This window comes from Cynoglossus semilaevis, chromosome 4 (genome assembly GCF_000523025.1).
Source record: "Cynoglossus semilaevis isolate Cse_v1.0 chromosome 4, Cse_v1.0, whole genome shotgun sequence".
In the NCBI taxonomy this organism is placed as follows: domain Eukaryota; kingdom Metazoa; phylum Chordata; class Actinopteri; order Pleuronectiformes; family Cynoglossidae; genus Cynoglossus; species Cynoglossus semilaevis.
The window spans coordinates 13,980,667-13,996,180 of NC_024310.1; the positions used below are offsets into that span (position 1 = coordinate 13,980,667).

General features: G+C 42.3%; 1 protein-coding gene across 1 annotated transcript in view; it reads left to right on the plus strand.

The window, feature by feature from the left end:
• The window catches only part of rtn4rl1b (reticulon 4 receptor-like 1b), a 33,418-nt gene extending 18,803 nt beyond the window's left edge, over positions 1-14,615 (plus strand). The window contains exons 2-3 of the mRNA XM_017032234.2: positions 12,063-12,514; positions 12,950-14,615. Of these exons, the coding sequence (XP_016887723.1) occupies positions 12,063-12,514; positions 12,950-13,768 (1,271 nt within the window). The 3' untranslated portion in view covers positions 13,769-14,615. The remainder of the gene's footprint in view (positions 1-12,062; positions 12,515-12,949) is intronic.
• Positions 14,616-15,514: the final 899 nt, after the last annotated feature.

The following is a 15,514-nucleotide window of genomic DNA, read 5'->3' on the forward strand; positions in this document are numbered from 1 at the left end:
TAATTAATAGTTAGGTCGCATGAAGAATTTAAAACGTAGTTTTAGTGAAAGTCAAACGTTTGCTCTGATTACCATCAGTGACTTAGATCCACTGTCTTTCTACTATTACCGTTTATTTGATGTGGTTGGGAATTGGACTCTCTTTACTTCATGCTCAATTTGGCCATGTAGCATTCAGTGTCATGCATATATCACCTGACACTGACATCTTCAATATTATTTGGATACAGTTTCCAATAATAAATGCAGACGACGGCAGATCATCTTCAGCATCTCTGACAGATCTAATCCTGAAGGCGGACCAAGGAAGGAAGGAAGTGAGCAGCGTGATTGGTCTTTGCACTTATACAGACACGTTAGTTCATAGTTCAATAGTTCATACACACTACGCTGTTTTTCAGAATGCCTAACAGTAAAAAACACAACATATAATAATAGTGTGTTCTTCACGTCAGTTCATGCTCTCAGGAAAGCACTTTCAGAACCCGCAGGACGCTGCGAAGAGCTTCAGGACTCACATTACTCAGATCAATTTTTCCTGAGTGCTGATGGTCTGCATGTCGATATGATGTGTTTTGGTGTGTGTGGAACCTTAAATAGGCTGAGCGCTGAATACATGACTGGGTTATGGGAAGAGAATCAAGTACTGTACCGTAGAGATGGTTAATGGGAGGTGGAGGCTTTGAAGAACACAGACTCTTTCATCTGTTCCTGATGCGTTCAAAGACAATGAGGCTTATCTACTACACACACTGTTCACGTGAACACTTCTACAGACAAACACTGGACAAGAACATCTGAACACAGAGAAACTCACATGTCAGCCCCTTGTGTGCGTGGAGAAATGTTAATGAGAACTCTCTTCGTAATCTTTGGAAAAATGACTTTCCTCCAACCAGAGAAACCCAACCATTTTCAACTCAAATTTAAATGATCTGAATCCCAAAAAAATCTTTCTATACAAGAGTTGACAGAAACCAAGAGAGATTTTTTTTTAATGTAGGAAACTAGAAAAGGCTCAGAGGACGCCTCCTCGTGCACAGGAACCTGCATGACTGAAAACAATGTCTACGTCCTCTTCAACTACACCCACTCTTTTTCTCTGAGGTCTTCCTCTTCTCCCGCCTCCATCTCAAACATCCGTCATCCAGTAACTATGTTATTTCTCCTCAGTACATGTCCGTACCATCTCCACCTGGCTTCGTTAGTTTTACCTCCCTACAGCTCCACCTGAACCGTCCCGCTGATCTGCTCGTTCCTACTCCATCCTGGTCGCTCCAAGTAAAGAACTCAGCCTCTTCATCTAACCTCGTCTGTCAACCTGTCCATCACAACAGCAAACAAAAACAGGCTGAGAGCTGATCCCTGATGTAACCCATCAGTCACTCTGACAGCACATTTAACTGCTGTGTTACTGTCCTGCACCGCCCTCAAGTACTCTGCCATTGCTGACCGTCTCTTTAACTTTCAATACATGGGTGTGTTCACTGAGCATTCATTCATTGCAGTGAGAGTGTACTGTATGTGAGTGTGGTGCTTTACCTTCAGTGGTCACTGTCACAGTCAGTTCAAGTTCTCCTGTACTGCCTATCTCTCTCTCTCTCTCTCTCTCTTTCTGCTGTGCTAATTCAGTGAGTCAGCTTTTCTGGATGTTTGTCCCAGTGTCCTTTACTCTGCAGTGTTAGCAAACATCTGGATAAACCTCTCTTCTCCTCATCTGCTTCTGAATACATCCTGTCCTCTCTGCAAGCCCTGGCCCTGTGTCAGTTGGTAACTGCTGATAACATGGTGGACGTGGCTGGGTGTAGTTGGTTCTCAACTCCATATTCCACTGGAAGCGTCGCGGCTGCGTTGCGGCAACCGCTGAATGTGTTTAATTTTAGAATCAATGACACATATTCCACCGGCAGCGGCTCACCGCAGCGTACAGCGTATGTAGCGGGTCTATTTCTGAACGACGCCGCGTCAATCTCAACAGATGGGATCGAACCACACCGGAAATTACATACGGTATCAGCATACGACTTCCGTCGACCCTCAAAATAAAACACAATCGTATCAGAACCTAAAACCCTATACGTCACCCGGTCACACCAGGTAAGAAGGAAAGAAGTGAGTGGTTAGACTTTCCCTCTGCTCCAGTGTCTGATGTGGTACAGTACCTGATCTGTGAGAGATGACTTTGTCAGAGCAGACGTGTGAGGCTTTTACACAGGCTAATGGGAAAAAAACTCAATGTGCCACTGGTGTTGATATCAGGAGATTCCGTGATGATGATGATGATGATGATGATGATGATGATGATGATGGGTGGTATTGACTGTGAGCAGGTGTCGAGCTCAAAGTTCAACCTCAGAGAAGCAATCTGTGTCTTCAAAGAAGAGGCGTACGGCGGAGGTGTGTGTTGCAAAAGCATCTCTCTCTTCTTTTTTTATTCTTTTTTATATCAGAAACGAACACAGGCAGTATTACCTCCCAGACGTTATCCCATATTTTAACACCATTTTCTTTTTTCATTAATTTGGAATGTTTTCAGGGAACCTTATTTCTCTTTTTTCTGAGCTGGTTTTTACTCTGTCCACATCCTTAAAGATCGTTGTCCTCCCTGTGTTTTTGACCCATGACTTTCCATTCCCAGAATGAGGTACGGTGCACTGAATTATTTAATACAGATGTCTCCATAAGGTTTAATACTATACAGCACAGTCAAAAAAAGTCCCTCACATATACTGTGGTGTTCCAATCAGACGGGTTGGAAACAATATTGCCTGGGTGAAATTAATTATGATGAATCCACATAAATCCACAGCTATCCTGTGATTATCGATAGATGCCTTGCATCTTGGTACAGTACATTTGTAGTGAGAAAAGAAATGTAGACAGTCACATAAAAATGCAGTGATAATAATGAAAAATATAAAAGTGACAGAAAGGTATTTAAGGACAGCGAAGGCTAGTGGTGGGGTTATATCATGCATCAGCGCTGGGATTTGTTTTGTTTGTAAAACTAGTCAGGTCAGACAGCAGGCTCCGTGGACTGTGATGTTGCGGATGACATTTTAATCTGTTGTGAGCGTAGGGAGCTGGTGGACGAAAACCTGGAGAGGTGGAGGTCAGCGCTGAAAAGAGCAAATCAATAAAAACAAGACAAAGTACATGGGTGTGAATGAACGCGATGCGGGTGGAAAGGTGAAGCTGCAGGGAGTAGAGACATTTTTTATCAAACCTAGACACACTCAGACAATAAAGTCTTGAATACAAGATAAAAACTCAATTTAAAAAATGCTAAAAATCTTTGTTGTGACAATATCTGAGGTCAGTGTAATGAAACAAGTTGAAATTGAAAGATTCATATTTAGATTGAGGGGGGAAATCCAACTAGTGGAGTCAACATTTGTTTACTTATTCGGCAGTACAGTGGTGCAGTGGATTTGTAAATCAAGCTGTCACTATTTATTCACAGGGCAGACATACTTTTGAGGATTTTCAAGGTCAACCTAACCCAACCTTTGTCTTGTCAGCTGGGTTTTATTGATGTACGACTTATTAAGGGCTTCAATATTATCGGCCCGATGTTGGATAATGGATAAATATTACCAGTGTTTGGACAATATCGGCATATCGGATATCATCAGAAAATATATATCGGACATCCCTGATTTTGATGCTACTGAATACCAAGCACATTACAACAGGTTTGTAAGACTAATAGAGTCAGACTGGGTATCAAAACCAAAGGTTTCTCAGTATTAAATTTAGCTTCAACTTGAAGAAAATGCAGTGTAACGTTTCAAAAACCTGACATCAGAAACAGATGAAAATGTGGGTCAGCAGCTTTTGGGTCTCCGCTTGTCAACAGAAAACTGTAGCTGCACTGTGTTAAAAACTGAAGGAGTGGAGGAGCAGAGGAACAACAGTGTGTATTATTTAGAGAGAAAACCATGATTAGCAGGGCAGAGGAGATGTGACTACCACACTATCACACTTCCATTGCTGGTGTCCATTTTGTTTCAGTCCTATCACAGGACAGCTCACAGCAGAGGACGGAGTCATCTATCATGTCTGGAGGGTTGCCTTAGTTTGTGTGTTTATTTCCAGCACCTTGGGTTCTGCTGACATTTATCACACCGTGTGGATGTGGCAGTGTAGCAAAAACAAAACAAAAAAAAAACAAGAAGAGCAGAAAGTTGGTGCAGAGCAGCTGGATTACAAATGTGCTGCTTTGTCTAATGTCCATTTCAGGCAAGCGTAGCACTGCTGCCTGTAAGTGGGTGCAATGTGTCAAGAGCTATTACCTCATTCACAGCATGAGTTCTGTAGTGTTCGAAGACAGAACTGTTAGCAGGAGAAGGAACGTAGATGAAAGCAAGGAATAAGAGTGATTTGCAAGAAGCCTAAGCTAAAGGAGTTGGCATTAGGAAATTATGTTAAATCAAAAATAAGATTCTGACAAATCAAAATTAAATGGGAAATGAAATCAACACAGTAAATTAAAAAGGTGTGATCTGCTGAAAAAAACTTTTCAGTGCTCCTGTGTGCAGTATTCCCACCACTGTTACACTGTCATTACGTGTCATTCTAATTAGGCTGGAGCACATTTTCATACACGCTGGGGTGAAGTGGGATTTGTGTTTCTCAGCACTCAGTCTCAGCGCGCTGTGAGTCCTTGTCATCAGGTGCACTAGCGTTCATCTCATTTCCCACTCGCTCTACTTCCCATATGCAGACACCGTGGAGCTGCTGTCAATGTTTGGGAGATTGCCAAAAGTTCCATAGGACTTGGATTTCTGATATTAGCCGTGTCCTGGGTATATGATACACAGATATGTAAAGATACCACTGATGCAAAGGCCGAAAGGGACATTTTAGATGCAAGCTTCTGCAAAGACAACATGTTTTTCTGCAGCATCTTCAGGGACTGTTTTTAGAAGGTGAATGTCTGACAGCATCCTGTTTTAAAGGTACATGCTTCCTCTTCTACCCCATCTAAACTGGACAGATGATTTAAATTTAGTTAAAAAATGTGCATACAACCTGGATACACACACACACACACACACACATATAATTGATCAGGATACTATTTTTTGTCTTAGATTCAAAGAGGTCCCAGCATAAAGAACTGTCCCTTCCACTCTGCTCTAATGCGCCAGCGGCACAGAGTAAACAAATAATCTGATTGGCTCAACCGAGCGAAGCTACTGTCGTAACAATTGGAATAGCAGCTCCTGCTCTTTATAGCCGCGACTGTCCGGAAAAAAAAATGCTCCATGAAAATCATCTAATCTTGTGAATTTATCAGAGATCGGTCACAGGACCGAGCAGAACCATCACTCGGTCCAGACCCAGACCAGGGTCCACCACTGATGGTGATGCCTGGCCTACACTACAGTCAGAGCTCTTCAGCATCACATCTGCTGCTGGATTATTCATGAGGAAGCCTGAGGCAGCAGGTGTTGTTTTATTTGTGTGTGTTTGCCTGAGTGTAATGCTAACATGCCTCCAGCCTTTTGACTGAGTGCTAGTTAACACCGGGGATCCTGCTGCTGCTGCTGCTGCTGTCTGACACCTGGAGCCCGGGTCACAGCGGTGCACCTGGCCCTGAATTAATTCTGCTAAATATTGGAGTTTTCATTTGTGTGAAGAATTCAGAAGAAAACAAATGTTCTACCTGTTCAGTAGATGATGTGAAAGGACAAAGGGCGTTGCACTGTGTCTTAGTGGCTTTAAAGAGAGCCTGACAGTGTGTCGGGGAGGAACTGTGCTTCTGTTTGAGACAGTCAGTCATGTATGTGGCCAGAGAGACAGTCGTTACATGTGCTGTCGGAATGACTGATGGGTTCGGGGTTTGCTGTGTTGATGGACAGGTTGACAGATGAGGTCAGGCAGGAGGTTCTGTGGACCATGATGTTTGCAGATGACATGACGTCTTTGGGCTCTGGGGTGTAGAGGGACTGCAGTGGTCTACATGTCCTGACCATCTTAACTGTCCCTGTGATCTGCTCAGTTCTAACACTGTCCATCCTGGTCTCTGCCACTGAAAATCAAAGTTACTCTCAGCACAGAAGACAGTGTCATCTGCAAACATCATGGTCCGTGGAGCGTCCAGCCTGACCTCACCTGTCAACCTGTCCATCAACACAGCAAATCAAAATGGTCTCAGAGCAGATCCCTGATCTAACACCGCCCTTCTTCAAAACATACTAAATTTTGGGGGTGGTAGAAGAGCTTCAATTTTTTGCTTACAAACACTATCAACATCAAAAAGAAAGATTTCATCTGAAAATGAGTCTATTTTTGTTTTAACCTCTGTTACTGCCTTCTTTGTCCTTGTATGATGACGAGAGCAGGAGATTTCTTTTTTTTTTAAATCGACATATGTGTTCAGAGGGCACAGCCGTCAGTGGACTGCTGGCTTTACTTTACTTCAAATGAATCACTGCTTCTCCTTCACTCTGACCTAATTATGGACCTGCTCTTTTGTGAGCTACTTATATGAAAGCTGTTTTCTCTTTAGAGATGACAGGAGATTTCCAACCACTATTTCCTGACGGATGTTCAGATGTATTCATCAGTACAGGACAGTACATGTTTTTTATGGGCTCAGAAATAGGTGATCTAAAATTGCAGCAACAAGGGCTTCCAATGGAAGGGTTACTTCTTGTTACATCTGTTCAATTCTTCTCTGTATTTCATTGGCGCTCTTGTTTGTGTACAACAAAATCCATTCAGTTGTGTACGGTGAAAACAGTTTGGACTATTCTCACACAGCTGACTAACCCCCCCCCCCCATTCTTTCCGCAGGTTTCCAGCCACTGCTTGACCATTTCCATTTGATGCCCTTCATGTTTTCACTGAAGAAAGGTTTGATCACCGTTTCTAAATATGTATTCCTTGTCCTTGTCTTAGAAGAGTTTGTCACAAAACAGAGGTCAAAACCTTTTAAATCTTGATGTCAAAGTATTTCAAAACGGATCAACAGGTTAATACAGTGGTAAAATCCAGTTTCTGTCAGCTGAAGACGCTGTCAAACTTTAAACTTTTCCTTCCTTTTAATCATTTTGATTTTTTTTCTTCAGATTTTTCAAACAGACTGGATTATTTTAATTGTGTGTTAACCAGACCCCTGGTGTCCTGTGTGCAGAACTCACAAGTCAGACCACGTCACTCCTGTCCTTCACTGGCTCCGTCCTTCCTTTAATGTCCCAGCAGGTCTGATGGTTCCTAATGCAGCCCAAATGACCTTCAGTCACTGCAGTAATGGTTATACCAACCATGAATTTAAGTGTTGACGGTGAACACTAGTGCAGTACTCCAGAGGCATCCCTTAGTTTCAGGAAGTTTAGTCATCGTTAAAAAGGGATCGACTGACTGGAGCAGGTGGGAACAAACAGCAGTGAACTGAACACACCACTAAGTGGAGCTATAAAGGATGGACATGAACAGAAACAGACAGGGACAGAGTGAGGGACAGAGGTGTATATGTACCCAGAGTAGCAGGTGACACCAGTGAGACTAATGACCAGGTGATCACAGGTGAGAGTGATGACACTGATTACACAGCAGGGAGACAGACAGACAGACGTCACATCTGCTGCTTCTACAGTGAACAGATTATTGTCTGTGGGATGAAACTCACCGTGAAAGACAACTGACAGTTTACAGAAACATATACTGACTGTCGGCCAAATATAGTCCAGGTTTCACTGGTATGTCTTTTTACCAGAGGTGGACCATCAATGATCAGGCCTCGTCTGCTGGACAGAACAGTGTCAGGGTGAACGGATTATTTATAAATAGATTTATCAGAAGTATTTATGAAATAATTCAGAGTAGTTTTCGTCTGTTATCTTCATTCCCAGCTTTACTTTGGTTGAATGGTTTCCAGATTTAGAGTTGGGAACGACGAGGTTGTCTAGCAGGCCTACAGTTATGTTGGTGATTGGAGTGATTTGATTGGACGATCGAAGAACACACTCCAATCTTGCTAACTGCATGTAGCCACTTGCATACACGAAAACTACGTTTTGTCTGCGTCCACTGCTTCTGCTGAGCGGAGATTCTCAGCCTAAAGTGAATTCAAACGTATTCCATAAATACGACAGGACAGACTGGACTGTCATCATCAGCATGGGTGGAGACAGAAAAGGACATGTTAGGACTGGAACACATGGACAATCTGTTCTACAGAGTCGTTGAACTTATCTTGAGGAAAGAGAGGAGGAGGGACTTTGTCTTCAGCTAAGTTTTGATGAGTAAAATAAATGTTGTCTTTTTAATAACATGTTAATCGTATTACGTTATTATTGATGATTTTGATGAACATTATGTCACAGCTGGGGCTCAGTTGTGTCTTGTGGGTTTGTTGCTTCAGTAATGACGTTATTGGGTCTACATGAGTTATGAGCTGGGATATAATGACTGTTTTACTGCCTTCCTGCATAATGTTGACGGTTTCTGTGGTCATAATGAAGTTATTATGAAGATGTGGCTCCGTTCAGGCAGGATGACACTGAAACACACAGACCACCGCTGCTTTTTACTAAATGAGATGAGGTACAGGAATAAGCTGATGACACATGGTGATTTTTTTTCTTCTACTTCTCAGTGATAATTCAAGGATGCGTCACCCAGTTCTATTTCTGCATCCTGTCATTGAGATTCTGCCTAATCAAAAGGATATTAAGTGATGTGTAGGAATAAGGAAAGTTCACTCCCCGAGGGTTTTTCCCCACATTTGCTGGAAAGCACATCCTTCCTCTTGCTCACCTTCTTTTCTGTATCTCTCTCTCTTTCTCTGAACATACGCTCTATGTATTTAAAAATGGGTCAGTTAAACCCAAACTACCATTCATTTACCTAGTAAATAAAATGAAGACCAAATAAGTCTGAACTCCATATTTTGAAACCAAAAGATACAATGCTGTATCTCAAATGTCGGCATGGTTGTAGAAATCGTGAGCTGATTGTCAACTGAATAATTCATTTGTTGGCTGCTGCTGAACTGTTAGCCAGGTTTCCATTTTCAGCACTGTCATTTACTTTTTATGTCTTTAATTATTCAACCACAGAATCCAACAGATTACATTTTTTAAATCGACAGTCAATAAAAAAAAAAATCAATTACACTCCTTTCCCACCACCTGGTGGCACTGTGGTGGGAGGATCTAGTTGTTACCAGAAGACCGCAGGTTTGAATCCCACCTTGGCAGTCACTGCTCTCCAGGGAGGGGTCGACTGCTTCACCTCCTGATGATCTTCATGGCTACAAGGTGACCTGGACTGAAGCGAATCCTGTTTTTAGATCATATTCTTTTCAGAGATCTATTATCAGACACTTGGACTCAAGGTGACGAGGGTTGTCCTTCTCCACACTTGTGACTTTTACTGACAGAAAAATAAAACACTTCAGACTCAGCTCTGACTCAGAGGTAGAAAACTCTACGTAAGTCAGACTGAATGCCACAGTGGTGATCAGGTTAGGGAGGCGGCCAGGAAGTATGCCCCAGTATGGGTCAGATGGCTAGTCTCTGAGGGTAGTTTATGACCATCAGCATCAAGAAGACAGGCCACCGGTCCTTTAATCCTGTGTTAAAGATCTGGCTGAAGAATGGAGGACACACAGGACAGAGTAGTCTGCACACAGGCTCTCTGCAGACTCCACACAGGACAGAGTAGTCTGCACACAGAGTAGTCTGCTGTAGGCAGGGATCAGAGCGCAGATGTGTGGTCGCTGCAGGTAGTGCTGCTGAGGAGCTGGGGGAGGAGGAGGTTTTAAAACCTGCATGTCAATAATTGATGTGTTGCACTACACCACACACACTTAGTGAGAGAAGAAACAAGGTCGCTGCTCCAGAAATGATAACACATGCATAAGAGCTAAAGTACAGTGAGCTCATTTATGAATAATTATTAATTCTGTGGTATTTGTCACCTATTACATTAATATTATTACATAATTGACCTATTTGTTAATACATTTTTTTATTTTAAACCATTTAAAACATTATAGTTAAATAATTATTGGTTTCTTGGCTATTATGTTTGGTTTTTCGACCGGCTACATGTCATCGTCTGCTCTGATCTCATTGGCGACGGTGAATCTGTGAATCAGCTACAGCTGTTCGTCTGATGAAATATTGAAGACGTGATCTTCTGCTCTTCACAGCCAATCAGAGTGAAATCCCATCCTAGCAGCACACGAAGCCATAATTACCCAAGAGGCAAAGAGGCCTTGTGAGTCCAAACACTCACGTGAACAGTCACAGACTCAATCAAAAATACAGTCTGCTCTCCAGACAGGCATTTTCCTCCGACACAGACTGACACGCTGTCACACAGAGATTGCTTCTTGATAACATTATTCTTCCTTTTTCACGCAGACCTGCCCACACTAACATGATTATATCAAAAAGCTGTGGCAGTTGAGCCAAGGTGTCAGATGCAGCTTGTCAAAAATGAATTCCTAAAAAATTTTTTTTAAAACAACAGTGAACACTGGCCTTATTTCAACTCCAAATATATTACATTATTGTCATATCAAAACCCTCTTTTAAAGTTCACATGCTTCTAAGAAAGTATACAGAGAGAGGTTGTGTGATATGGTCATTTTTTTTATTTCAAGAAAGATTTTCCTCATTGTTTTTTTAAGGTGTGTGGTGCAGTTCTGAGAAACTCATCTGCCAGTCAGTAGTTTAAATGTCCCTGCTCTCTGTGCTGGTAAAACATGATGTGAACTACAAACGTTGAGTTTGTTAACTAAAGCCCTTTAACAAGTTACTATAACTTATTTTTCAGTTTGTCATACAGGTTTAATTGTTTTAAGACTCTCTATTTTGAGTTACCATTTAGGTCAATCACAAACCTTAAACAAATGTCTGTGCACAACTTAGCATTCATGTAGCAGGTATGTTTTCAGTCAGCGTTTGTCAGAGTTTGGAACCATGCCCCCTGCTGTTTGGTTAGACTACTGTAAGTGCTACCTGGCTAAGCACAGCCCGCAGCAAGCTGATTGTGAAGGTAGAACACAGGGCGTCCAGTCAGGTGTGTGACAGGTCGTCAGGAAGGACTCGAATGCAGGAGCCAATGTGTTGGAAGAAAAAAAGAGCTTTTGTAGAATTTCAGACACAGACTACAGATGGAGCCAATGTGTTGGAAGAAAAAAAGAACTTTTGTAGAATTCCAGACACAGGTGAAGGTACAAAACTGCAGGGGTAATAATAAAATACTGGCCGGTTCACTGTAGGAGCAGAGAAGAGGAAGGTGAGGTAAAAAAAAAGCTTACAGGTAGGGAGACACAGGAGAGGATGGGTGAGGGAATGGGAGCAGCAACTGGGGTCAATGTTTAAAAAAACAGACAAACGTAGGATATGGCTTAGTACCTTTGTGGTTTACTTTCCAAATAATAACATTTTTGCTGATCATTGAATGTCTCTGATCATTTTCTGTTTTGGCTGCAGAAAGAAAAACTCCATTTGTACCATCATCTGTTTACACACAGTTGTTAAGTCTCCATCAGAAGTACATATTCTCTGTCAGGATATAAATTAAAATGGGATATCTTTTAATTTAACCCATGTTGTGTGAAGTAAAGATTTCACAGAGCATGAAGAAGAAATTCAGCTGTGAGTTCCAGGTTATTGTAAAAATAGCTCTTTCCAAAGGCCGGATTATTAAATCAAACTTCAGCCAAGTGTCCTGCGGGTGAGAACACAGGGTGAGAGATAAGAAAATAAAAACAAACAAGAGTACACATCCCCTGAGGGGACATCATTGAGAAGAAAATAAAAAAAAGTTTCAAGTGAGCACGAGTCCCTAATGTGTGAGGGCGGGAAACAGCTGGAACGTCGATAGAAGAGAAGTCCGCTCTGATGGAGGGCGTGAGGAAAAAGACGTGTTTGAACTGGAGAAAGTGCCTCCATTCTGCCATTCTAAAGCTCAAAGTGTGGAGGAAAGTGGAAATAATCTGATAAAAATAAAAGAATGGACAGAGAAATAATAAAAACTGATTTCAGAGACTCGTGGACCACGGTTTTGTTTTTCTGTGTCGTCCTTGTCCCCAGGTTGTGGACTTGAGTTCCTGCTGGTCCTCTTCGGTCTAAAGTTCTCCTGGTCCTGTCCTCGTCACTGCATCTGCTACACCACGCCCAGCACCGTCTCCTGCCAAGCCCACAACTTCCTGTCCGTTCCTGAAGGCATTCCCCTGGACAGTGAACGCATCTTCTTGCAGAACAACAAGATTCAGCGCCTGCTTCAGGGTCACTTCAGCTCCAACACAGTCACACTCTGGATCTACTCCAACAACATCACCTACATCGAGTCCTCCACCTTCCACGGCTTCAGGCTGCTGGAGGAACTGGATCTAGGAGACAACCGCCACCTGCGTTCTTTGGCCGAAGACACGTTCCAAGGCTTGGTCCGGCTCAATGCCCTGCACCTGTATCGATGTGGACTCACTTCACTCCCGAACAACATCTTCCAGGGCCTCAGAAACCTGCAGTACCTCTACCTACAGGTAGAGTATGAATACAACTGATAATTCAATAAACAAATCAGTCTAGAAAATGCTACCTACAGGTAGAGTATGAATACAACTTGTTTGATAATTCAATAAACAAATCAGTCAGGGCTGGATGTGACATCGTTTCAAAAACTGCAGTTTTGGAAACACTTTTCACGTCAGTGCCAGATTGCAAGTTTATAACAGATTTACCCCCATTGATCTCACAACCTTATTAGTGTAAAAGTCTTTTTCTGATGAGTGAGAGAATAAACACCATCACAGCTACATATATGCAAAGTATCACCCAGGTTGGTACATGGGTGATACTGTGGAATTTGGCTGATCAGGCACAATTTGTCTTCACGAAGTAGATATTAACGAGACAGATCAGGGGTGAAGGACCACCACGTCTTCGTATGTAACTCCACAATCTCTCTGTCCTCTCAGGATAACCATCTGAAGGTTCTGCCAGACAACATCTTCGTGGACCTTCACAACCTCAGTCACCTGTTTCTGCACGGCAACCGTCTGTGGAGTTTGAACCAGAACACTTTCAGAGGCCCTCGGGCCTTAGATCGACTGCTTCTGCACCAGAATCAGATTGAGTGGGTGGATCACTCGGCCTTCCAAGACCTGAAACATCTCTCCACCCTTTACCTCTTCAACAACTCCCTACTGCAGCTTTCTAGACAATGTCTGGACATGTTGCCCAGCTTGGAATACCTTCGCCTAAACAACAACCCGTGGGTGTGTGACTGCAGGGCGCTGTCTCTGTGGCTGTGGCTGAAGCAGTTCCGAGGATCCACGTCCACCGTAGGTTGTCAATCCCCCCCAGAAATGATTGGCAAAGACCTGAAAGACCTTCGCAGGGAGGAGTTTCCCAACTGTTCTCTGACTGTCTCCAACTCCAGGGGGCAGACTAACAACGTTTCTGGCACAGTTAACCAATCCACCACCAACCTCGTGCACCGCTTAAAACCTGGCCGCTCTCGAAACTGCACAAAGCCACGGAAGAAAGTGAGAGACGAAAATGAGGTCGTAATAGAGAAGGAGGAATCAGCTTCAGACTTTACAGACGGTGGGAAACATGACCATACGTCCTCAAACGGCACCAGGAGGAAGTGCGTTCCCTGGACAACTGTTCGTCCCCCCAGTGGGGTTCAGCAAGCCAGCAATGAGGGGACGTCCACCCTGTCCTTACCCCTACACGGCTGCACCGTCCTCGTAGCCTTGATATCAACACAGTTGGACCTCAGTCTTCTCTGAAGGCTGAAGGAGTTCACTGACAGAACAATGAACTGGACCCTCAGAGGTCACGACCCTGGTTTGTCCAGGACTTTGTGTCTTCTCTGTTTTGTGTGTGTGTGTGTGTGTGTGTGAGAGAGACTCATGTGTTAATGTTGTGTAGGAAAGTGTCCCTGTTCAAACAGATACACGAAATACTCACAGACCAAAACCTGACGACAACAAACCGTTAGCACAGGCTCTGAAAGACGTCGTTCATCAAGGTTATGGTTTCTTCATTTTAAAACTAAGTCTGCTTGAGTTTCTGGAGACATTTGACCTTTTATTTAAAAAGATTTATCACATCTCACAGAGTAATGATTTGTTTCAAAGCATTGACTTTAATCTAACTTAAGTTGTGAGTTCAAGTCCCAGGAAAAGAATGACTCCAGGTTGAGTTTCCAGATATTCCGTGTTTGTGTAGAGTTCTTGGATGTACACAGGCTAAGATTCCACTGCCACTGAGAACACGGAGAAAGATTTTATTCTTCTGTTTCCTAAGTTCATACAGAGACATGTTTAAGCTCCAATCAGAGGCTGCCTTGGCTGAACATCGATGCTAACTTGACTGTTCCTCCCAACTTTTCCTGATTTTTTTTCTGCTGTAACTTTCTGTCGGACAGTTATTTTTAAAGACAATAAAAAGACTATTTCTGATGCTAATGACTGAAGTCTACACAGAGAAAACTAACAATCCTTAACAACTTATTCTCCTGCACCAGTTCCAGAAAGCACATGCTAATGCACCGCGAACAGTGTTAGCTTCTGGCCAGGGGAGCCACAATGTAAACCCCCGAGGGAATGCTACAAAATATGTAAAGAAACATTAACTTTTAGAACGCATTTTCTTACTTTTATTCAATGATACTCTTTACGTTTGTTTAGCATAAGAAAATGACAAACAAACATCGCTACAAAATATGTAAAGAAACATTAACTTTTAGAACGCATTTTCTTACTTTTATTCAATGATACTCTTTACGTTTGTTTAGCATAAGAAAATGACAAACAAACATCTGCTAGCTAGCTACGTGCTAGCTTGAGGAGCAAAGCAGCTTGATCGTCACATCTGCACAGATATACAACGTCGCAATATAATAAAATAAATCCACTTATTATTTTTGCTTTTTTTCCTCATCTACCATCCAATTTTCTCTACTACTACGACTCCTCTAGCAAACTACTGTACTAAAGTACTAAAAAAAAAATATTTAATTTTGGTCACAAAAACAACCACCTTGTGCTGCTATTTAAGTCTGTTTTTCTCTTTGTTCTTTAATGTGAGAAGGTGAGTAGTTCATGTTTTGCGAGAACAGATTGTCTTACATTAAGACACCTATAAATAATAATTTACCCTAAACTGACAAACAAGGTTTTATCAGGTTCAGGACGACACGGTGTCAACATAAATGAACCAAATGTAATATAATCTGAAGCGACTCATTCATGTTCTGTGTCAGTTGTTTAAGTGTCTCATCTCTTATGACTTTTCCATCAAACTAATAGTGAGTGAGTGTTGATTATTGGTACGTCTGGACGTGATATTTGACCTCAGTACAACGTGTATTCAAGCCATGAAAAGTACAAGGAGTTTGGTACAAAGCTGCACGTTCTCAACCTTGCGTTTGTACTTTTACTACGTTTGTATACATCCACATTTTCCACTCTTTTTTCCCTGTGATGTAGATCTGTTGTTAACACAGCAATTTCTTCAGTGTGGCATCATTT